The sequence below is a fragment of the Salmo salar genome, chromosome 29, assembly GCF_965601325.2.
Source record: "Salmo salar chromosome 29, fSalSal1, whole genome shotgun sequence".
NCBI lineage: Eukaryota > Metazoa > Chordata > Actinopteri > Salmoniformes > Salmonidae > Salmo > Salmo salar.
The window spans coordinates 29313996-29324144 of NC_138319.1; the positions used below are offsets into that span (position 1 = coordinate 29313996).

Below are 10149 nucleotides of genomic sequence, written 5' to 3' on the forward strand. Positions count from 1 at the left end.
ATAAATATGAACTTTATTTGAACAAAACATACATGTATTTTGTAACATTGAGTCCTGGGAGTGTCATCTGATGAAGATCATCAAAGGTTAGTGATTCATTTTAGCTGTATTTCTGTTTTTTGTGACGCCTGTCCTTGCTTGGAAAATGGCTGTGTGGTTTTTCTTGTCAAGGTGATGTCCTAACATAATCTAATGTTTTGCTTTCGCCGTAAAGCTTTTTTGAAATCAGACACTGTGGTTAGATTTAGGAGAATCTTATCTTTAAAATGGTGTATAATACTTGTATGTTTGAGAAATTTGAATTCTGAGATTTTTGTTGTTTTCAATTTGCCGCCCTGCTATTTCATTGGTTGTACCGCGGGTGGGACGCGTGTCCCACATAGCCCATACTAGTTTTAACAAGAAATTTGTGGAGTGGTTGAAAAACGAGTTTTAATGATTCCAACCTAAATGTATGTAAACTTCTGACTTCAACTGTACATATTACCTCAATTACCTCGACTAACCGGTGCCCCCGCACATTGACTCTGTACCGGAACCCCCTGTATATTGCCTCGCTACTGTTATTTTATTGTTGCTCCTTAATTATTTGTTATATTTCTATTTCTATTTTACTATTTACTTATTTTTTATTAAAACTGCATTGTCGGTTAAGGGCTTGTAAGTAAGCATTTCACTGTAAGGTACACCTGTTGTATTCGGCGCATGTGACATATAACATTTGATTTGATTTCAACGCTCACTACCGAGTTCCAAATTGCCTCTGGAAGCAACGTCAGCACAAGAACTGTTCGTCGGGAGCTTCATGAAATGGGTTTCTATGGCTGAGCAGCCGCACACAAGCCTAAGATCACTATGCGCAATGCCAAGCATCGGCTGGAGTGATGTAAAGATCGATGCCATTGGAGTCTGGAGTAGTGGGAACTGGGTTTGGCGGATGCCAGGAGAATGCTACTTTCCCGAATGCAGAGTACCAACTGTAAAGTTTGGTGGAGGAGGAATTTTGTCCAAGGCTAAATAAGTTATAAGCCTATAGATAAAGAGACTGCACTGCATAATGAAACAACCCCTAGTAAGCTTTTGTTTTGAAGGTGGACTGACTGTATTATTTGGCATTAATAGACTGGTTTTATGCACAACAACCTTCTATTCAAGCTAGTAAAGAGCGCAAGGACGGCTCATGTCGTACAGGTTCAATCAAATTGAATCAAATTGTATTTGTCACATGCGCTGAATACAACAGGTGTAGACCTTACCGTGAAATGCTTACTTACAAGCCCTTAACCAACAATGCAGTTCAAGAAGTAGAGTTAAGAAAATATTTACTAAATAAACAAAGTAAAAAAATGTAATCAAAAGTAACACAAGAAAATTATATAACAATAACGAGGCTATGTACAGGGGGTACCGGCACTGAGTTAATGTGCGGGGGTAAAGGTTAGTCAAGGTAATTTGTTAATTTTAAGGTAGCCTGTACAAGACAGTTGTATATTATAAAAAAATATATCGGTAGCTGATTGGTATGCTGATTAGTATGTTGTTGCATTGAAAATGTATTTTACAATCTGAAATGTTTGAATTTCGAACATTAAGTACTGAACAAGTAATCACATTATGTCCACCAGCCAGCAGTCTAAAAACGGCCGCATGGCAGCACCGTGTATAGCTTGGTGAACTGTTATGCTTGACATCAGAAAATGACAACCAAATAGGCCATGATGTGGCGCATAATTGGCCCAGCGTCACCCGGGTTAGGGGAGGGTTTAGATAATGCAAAGCTATACTGTATAGTAGCACAGCATTCTTAAATGTTTTTTTATTTAACTTTTTATCCCCCCCTTTTCTCCCCAATTTGTAGTTACATTCTTGGCCCATCGTTGCAACTCCCATACGGGCTTGGGAGAGGCGAAGGTCGAGAGCCATACGTCCTCCGAAACACGACCCTGCCAAGCCGCACTGCTTCTTGACACACCGCTTGCTTAACCCGGAAGCCTGACACACCAATGTGTCAGAGGAAACAATGTACAACTGGAGACAGAAGTCAGCGTGCATGTGCCTTAGACCGCTGCGCCACTCGGGAGGCCATAGTATAGCATTCTAACCTGTATTCACCTCACATGACTTTAACATGGAGAAGGACTGTCTATAGCCGTGAAACAGAACACTTAGAGCCGGAGTGTAAAACTCATCCCATGGAGGGCCTAGTGTCTGCTGGTTTTTCCTTTTCAATTAAGACCTAGACAACCAGGTGAGGGGAGTTCCTTACTAATCAGCGATCTTAATTCATCAATCAAGTACAAGGTAGGGGTGAAAACAGTAGACACTTGGCACTCAATGGAATGAGTTTGACACGTGACTTAGAGAGTCTGTCTATAATGGTGGAAAACAACAATTAGAGCCTCTGTCTATAAGGGTGGAAAGGAACAGTTGGAGCCTCTGTCTATAACGTGGAAAAGAAATCTTAGAGCCTCTGCCTATAACCGTGGAACAGAACACTTAGAGCCTCTGTCTATAATGGTGGAACAGAACACTTAGAGCCTCTGTCTATAATGGTGGAACAGAACACTTAGAGCCTCTGTGATGGTGGAACAAAGCAATTAGAGCCTTTGCCTATAAGGGTGGAACAGAACACTTAGAGCCTCTGTCTATAATGGTGGAACAGAACACTTAGAGCCTCTGTCTATAATGTGGAACAGAACACTTAGAGCCTCTGTCTATAAGGGTGGAACAGAACACTTAGAGCCTGTCTATAAGGGTGGAACAGAACACTAAGAGTCTCTGTCTAAAAGGGTGGAACAGAACACTTAGAGCCTCTGCCTGTAAGGGTGGAACAGAACACTTAGATCTTCTGACTATAAGGATGGAACATAACACTTAAAGCCTCTGTCTATGAAGGTGGAACAGAACAGTTAGAGCCTCTGCTTATACGGCTGGAACAGAACACTTAGAGCCTCTGTCTATAACAGTGGAACAGAACACTTAGAGCCTGTCTATAACAGTGGAACAGAACATTAAGAGCCTCTGTCTATAAGGGTGGAACAGAACACTTAGAGCCTGTCTATAAGGCTGGAACAGAACACTTAGAGCCTCTGTCTATAACAGTGGAACAGAACACTTAGAGCCTCTGTCTATAAGGCTGGAACAGAACACTTAGAGCCTGTCTATAACAGTGGAACAGAACACTTAGAGCCTCTGTCTATAAGGCTGGAACAGAACACTTAGAGCCTCTGTCTATAATGGTGGAACAGAACACTTTGAGCCTATCTATAAGGCTGGAACAGAACACTTAGAGCCTCTGTCTATAACAGTGGAACAGAACACTTAGAGCCTGTCTATAAGGCTGGAACAGAACACTTAGAGCCTCTGTCTATAACAGTGGAACAGAACACTTAGAGCCTCTGTCTATAAGGCTGGAACAGAACACTTAGAGCCTCTGTCTATAAGGGTGGAACAGAACACTTAGAGCCTGTCTATAACAGTGGAACAAAACACTTAGAGCCTCTGTCTATAATGGTGGAACAGAACACTTAGAGCCTGTCTATAAGGCTGGAACAGAACACTTAGAGCTTCTGTGATGGTGGAACAGAACACTTAGAGCCTCTGTGATGGTGGAACAGAACACTTAGAGCCTCTGTGATGGTGGAACAGAACACGTAGAGCCTGTCTATAAGGGTGGAACAGAACACTAAGAGTCTCTGTCTATAAGGGTGGAACAGAACACTTAGAGCCTGTCTATAAGGGTGGAACAGAACACTAAGAGCATCTGTCTATAAGGGTGGAACAGAACATTTAGAGCCTGTCTATAAGCGTGGAACAGAACACTTAGAGCCTCTGTCTATAATGGTGGAACAGAACACTTAGAGCCTCTGCCTGTAATGGTGGAACAGAACACTTAGAGCCTCTGCCTGTAATGGTGGAACAGAACACTTAGAGCCTCTGTCTGTAATGGTGGAACAGAACACTTAGAGCCTCTGTCTATAATGGTGGAACAGAACACTTAGAGCCTCTTTCTATAATGGTGGAACAGAACACTTAGAGCCTCTGTCTATAATGGTGGAACAGAACACTTAGAGCCTCTGTCTATAAGGGTGGAACAGAACACTAAGAGTCTCTGTCTATAAGGGTGGAACAGAACACTTAGAGCCTGTCTATAAGGGTGGAACAGAACACTTAGAGCCTCTGTCTATAAGGGTGGAACAGAACACTTAGAGCCTCTGTCTAATGGTGGAACAGAACACTTAAAGCCTCTTTCTATAAGGGTGGAACAGAACACTTAGAGCCTCTGTCTATAAGGGTGGAACAGAACACTTAGAGCCTCTGTCTATAATGGTGGAACAGAACACTTAGAGCCTCTGTCTGTAATGGTGGAACAGAACACTTAAAGCTTATACTGTAGAATATTATTTGTGTTTCTTGTCTCAGTTATGAATTGCTCTAAGCAGAAGAACGACAACGGAGGAATTAGTTAGGTAAACACATTAACTTTGTTATTTTTAGATGTACCTGAAGCTATGGTTATTTTTAAATCCATGAGCCATGAAAAAATGACTTCGGTTTTTCCCCCTATAAAAGACTGTAATCAACTTGAGAAATATGTTTTTTTAATCATCTTTTATTATTTTGTTCATATTGAATTGGCGGAAAATAATTCAAATTTGTGGTATAAATCCCTCAATATATGCAGTCTTCAGTCTTCCAGGAAAAGAGTGTTTGATGTGAAATGGAGACAGATGACAGTGGAAGAGTAGCAGAGGGAGAATGGGATGAATGAACATTTATGCCTCGGCACATTCACCTGCAATGGAGAGGAGGGAGAAAAGAGTGAGATGATTTCTACCAGTGAAGCACATTCATATGTATCTGATCGCCATAATAATATTGCACATCTGTGTATGTGTGTTTGTTCTCGTACCGTTCTTGGGCAGGATAACAATGTTCCCAGAGAGGATTCCTGTATCCAGAGAGAACTGCATGAACTTCTTCAGGAGATCTGCGCTCACCTCTGGAGTGCGACCTATAACCACAACACGACCAGGTTAACACAGCCAGGTTAACACAACATGACCAGGTTAACACACACAACCAGGTTAACACAACACAACCAGGTTAACACAACACAACCAGGTTAACACAGCCAGGTTAACACAACATGACCAGGTTAACACACACAACCAGGTTAACACAACACAACCAGGTTAACACAGCCAGGTTAACACAACATGACCAGGTTAACACACACAACCAGGTTAACACACACAACCAGGTTAACCCAACCAAGTTAACACAACACGACCAGGTTAACACAGCCAGGTTAACACAACATGACCAGGTGAACACACACAACCAGGTTAACCCAACCAAGTTAACACAACACGACCAGGTTAACACAGCCAGGTTAACATAACATGACCAGGTTAACACAACAAAAACAGTTGAACACAACCAGGTTAGCACAACACTACCAGGTTCGCACAACACTACCAGGTTAACACAACACTACCAGGTTAACACAACACAACCAGGTTGACACAACACAACCAGGTTGACACAACACAACCAGGTTAACACAGCACAACCAGGTTAACACAACACTACCAGGTTAGCACAACAGAACCATGTTAACACAACCAGGTTAACACAACACTACCAGGTTAACACAACACTACCAGGTTAACACAGCACAACCAGGTTAACACAACACTACCAGGTTAGCACAACAGAACCATGTTAACACAAACAGGTTAACACAGCACAACCAGGTAAACAGAACACAACCAGGTTAACACAGCACAACCAGGTAAACAGAACACTACCAGGTTAACACAACCAGGTTAACAGAACACAACCAGGTTAACACAACCAGGTTAACACAACACTACCAGGTTCGCACAACACTACCAGGTTAACACAACACTACCAGGTTAACACAACACAACCAGGTTGACACAACACAACCAGGTTGACACAACACAACCAGGTTGACACAACACAACCAGGTTAACACAGCACAACCAGGTTAACACAGCACAACCAGGTTAACACAACACTACCAGGTTAGCACAACAGAACCATGTTAACACAACCAGGTTAACACAACCAGGTAACACAACACTACCAGGTTAACAGAACACTACCAGGTTAACACAACACTACCAGGTTAACACAGCACAACCAGGTTAACACAACACTACCAGGTTAGCACAACAGAACCATGTTAACACAAACAGGTTAACACAACACAACCAGGTAAACACAAAACTACCAGGTTAACACAGCACAACCAGGTTAACACAGCACAACCAGGTTAACACAACACAACCAGGTTAACAGAACACTACCAGGTTAACAGAACACTACCAGGTTAACAGAACACAACCAGGTTAACACAACCAGGTTAACACAACGCTACCAGGTTAACACAACCAGGTTAACACAACCAACCTGTAACATGACCATGCTAAAACCAGAGACCAAAGTGAAACTGTGATGAATGACAGAAAACATGAGAATCTAAAGGTCTGAATTAATTTCAGACATGCAGACAGCCAGACAGACTTACTGAAGAGTTTGTTGTGCACGTCAGTTACTCCGTGTTTGGTCTTGATGGTGTGGATCAGAGCAAAGTCATCATACTGGACAGCTACCACACGCATGTCATTTTCATTGTTCCAACCTGAGAGAGGGAGAAAGACATATGTAGTTATGTTAACTGTGTGTGTGTGTGTGTGTGTGTGTGTGTGTGTGTGTGTGTGTGTGTGTGTGTGTGTGTGTGTGTGTGTGTGTGTGTGTGTGTGTGTGTGTGTGTGTGTGTGTGAACTCACGCTGGCTGGTGAAGGTGAAGCGGCCTGGGATGTCAGTCTTCTTGGCCAGTTCGGTCATCCTCCAGCAAGAGCCATCAGCCCTGAGAGAAAGAGAGAAAGAGCAGCGTCAGTATGAGTGAAATGGACACACACACACACACACACACACACACACACACACACACACACACACACACACACACACACACACACACACACACACACACACACACACACACACACACACACACACACACACACACACACACGAAATTCACTTGCGCATGGCGCTGCTGATGTCCAGGTCTCCTCCGGCAGTGGGCAGCATTATGGAAGTTCCCATCTTCATACCACCCTTACGTTTCACAAACCACTGGGCGTTGGTGGCAAAGCCCACGGCCCACCACTTACCAGCCATCTGGGGAGAGAGAGAATATAGTTCGAAGAAAAAGAAGAGCCACTATTCATTCATTCTCACAATGCATAATGATTCAATAGTCATGGCAGATGATCCACTGTCCTCTCTCTACTCTGACCCTCAACCCCAGAATCTCTTCTCTCTCTGCACTTGTACTGAACAGCACTCTTCTCTCAACTCTTTGCCTGCTCTCTTTTTGTTGTTTTATCAGTTCTCTCAGTGTCTCTCTCCTCTCACCTTCTCCAGGTTGAAGTCTTTCTGAGGCATGACGTCGACACATGCGACCAGCGTAGTGCACAGCAGAACTCCCATTATGCTCAGCCTCATGGTTACAGATCGGTGTGTGTGACAGCTCGACTCTCCGGGGTGTGTGTGAGGAGGAAAATGAGTAAGGTGGGAGCTGACTGGGTGTCCTTATATCCTCCAACATTCTTCTCTTCTCCTCCCCCCTCTCCTCCCCCTCCTCTCTACTCCTCCCTCTCTTCTCTACTCCCCTAAATCTCACCCTTAGGAGGGGGAGGAGGGGGGAGTCAACAATGTAAGCAGAATGATTTGCCCTCCCTCTCTCCTATCCTCTCTCCTATCCTCTGCTCACCTTCACTCTCGTCTCCTCCTCCTCCTCATTCTGTCTCCTCTCCTTCTCTTTCCTCTCCTTCTCTCTCCTCTCCTTCTCTCTCCTCTCCTTCTCTCTACTATCCTCTCCTTCTCTCTCCTCTTCCTCCTCTCTCCTCTCCTTCTCTCTCCTCTTCCTCCTCTCTCCTCTCCTTCTCTCTCCTCTCCTTCTCTCTACATCCTCTCCTTCTCCTCCTCTCCTCCTCTCTCCTCTCCTTCTCTCTCCTCTTCCTCCTCTCTCCTCTCCTTCTCTCTCCTCTCCTTCTCTCTACTATCCTCTCCTTCTCTCTCCTCTTCCTCCTCTCTCCTCTCCTTCTCTCTCCTCTTCCTCCTCTCTCCTCTCCTTCTCTCTCCTCTCCTTCTCTCTACTATCCTCTCCTTCTCTCTCCTCTTCCTCCTCTCTCCTCTCATTCTCTCTCCTCTTCCTCCTCTCTCCTCTCCTTCTCTCTCCTCTCCTTCTCTCTACTATCCTCTCCTTCTCTCTCCTCTTCCTCCTCTCTCCTCTCCTTCTCTCTCCTCTCCTTCTCTCTACTATCCTCTCCTTCTCTCTCCTATCTTCTCCTTCTCTCTACTCTTCCTCCTCTCCTTCTCTCTCCTGCTCCTCTCCTCTCCATTGTAGACAATTGATAGGAAAACACACACACACACACACACACAAAATAAATTCAACCAATTTAATGTGTCATAGAAAATATAGAAAATACAATTACACGCACATCTGTTTCTATAGCCTATAGAATTTCGGCTGCGTGTTTGTTATGCAAGTACCTTTCCACATGCCCTGCAAGACGGAGTAAACATTATTGTAATGAAACAGCAGGGAGCAGGTCTCGAACCCTCGACCTTCTAGCCCGAAATCCAGCGCGCTATCGACTGTGCCGCAAAAGCATGCTCACCCCGCCGAGTCGATATCCGCGCTTATAAACCCAGGGTCGTTACATTGTTTTTGGGGAGGAAAGTTATTTGACTACATGAAGGCGCCATAAACAGATGTAAAATACATTTTATATTGGATATTCGGTGGATATTTAAAAACATTTTTTTTACAATCCACACACTTTTTTTTATATATAGGCCTACATTAAAAAAAGTAAGATTTCGTATTTCAATCGTCATTAGATCTTTAACAAAGTGTGCCATGACTATAAAAATGGTATATTCTTAATCAGGGGTGGATGGAGAAGATCAAAATCAACAACCAAAAAAAGGTGTGGATCGTTCTGCATCCCCCCGATTCAGAATATACCATTTTCATAGTCATGGCATGATTGGTTCAATAGCTAGTTATGAGAGAAAAATCAATATCCACGGAATATTCCGTATAAAACTACTTTTATCTCAGTATAAAATACATTTTACCTCGGTGCCTGACCGGTGCCTTTTCCACCGATCTGCATCTCTCTCATTCCTCCCTCTACAGATGCAGCTCTGCAGCGCATCCCAATACAACCCAGAGAATCCGTCTACATGTCACCGCTACTCAGCCTACTGTATAAGAAGTCTATCGTCTATATTCATATGGTTGTAGCCTATATATTGTGAATCCATTCTAAAGTAGACACATTTTAGCTCCACGATGCACAGCCGTTGATAAGGTCTCATAGCTACCAACGGTTGGACGAAGTTCTGAAATTGTATACTGATGACATGCATTGACGTACTGGACACACCCGCAGCACCAGCAAGGCGCGAGGCCCACGAGCTCTGGGGGCCCATGCTCCTGTCATGGATGTGATTTTTTAAATTCAGTAAATCATTTTGACAGTAACCCTCCCTAAAGTCATTCATAAATCGTTTACATTTCCAGATGTAGTAGGAAGCAAAGTGTTTGTTTCAGGAACATGACTGAAAAAGTGCCTCAGGACTTGACATCCTTTTGAGTGAACGTATAAGGGCATATCGGTGAACAAATGCTGTGGTCAAGGCTACGATGGCACCAGTACAATGAGTGGAGCTTATTCAGGTGTTCAAAAGCGAATATCAGACCGAGAGCCTAATGCCTCTTAGATAGTTCTTTATGAGTTTTAGTTAAGAAAACGATCTCTGCAGAAGCTACAGTTACAGGGATGGTAAAAAAACATTGATTGCTGTAGCAACATCAGGGAAACTGGGCAGCGCAATGGACATCGGACTAAAATGCACAATGTCTCAGGAAAGACTGTCTGGGTTGGCAATACTCAGTATAGAAACAGTTGGGCCTGCAACCTGGACCTACAGGCCATGGTAAAAACATTTGCACACATGACAGGAGGACTTCAGGAGACCAGAGAAGTCTCTTAAGTTAGATTTGATTTAAATTAATTTACCGTGAATAATGCA

The 10149-nt window shown here is 43.5% G+C and overlaps 1 protein-coding gene across 1 annotated transcript; it reads right to left on the reverse strand.

Annotated features, from left to right (window-relative positions):
* Positions 1 to 4592: 4592 nt before the first annotated feature.
* Positions 4593 to 7616, reverse strand: LOC106590538 (lipocalin). The gene is made up of 6 exons (XM_045710673.2): positions 7456 to 7616; positions 7079 to 7218; positions 6822 to 6901; positions 6560 to 6673; positions 4913 to 5014; positions 4593 to 4795 (listed from the first exon to the last, which is right to left on the reverse strand). The coding sequence occupies exons 1-6, from the start codon at positions 7543 to 7545 to the stop codon at positions 4776 to 4778; spliced, it is 546 nt and encodes a 181-aa protein (XP_045566629.1). The 5' UTR covers positions 7546 to 7616; the 3' UTR covers positions 4593 to 4775.
* Positions 7617 to 10149: the final 2533 nt, after the last annotated feature.

Coding starts and splice junctions, on each gene's coding strand:
- LOC106590538 (XM_045710673.2), bottom strand. CDS start 7,545: ATGAGGCTGAGCATAATGGGAGTTCTGCTGTGCACTACGCTGGTCGCA. Junction 6,902..7,078: donor ATCAGCAGCGCCATGCGCAA/GTGAATTTCGTG, acceptor TCTTTCTCTCAG/GGCTGATGGCTCTTGCTGGA. Junction 5,015..6,559: donor CGTGCACAACAAACTCTTCA/GTAAGTCTGTCT, acceptor TTGTGGTTATAG/GTCGCACTCCAGAGGTGAGC.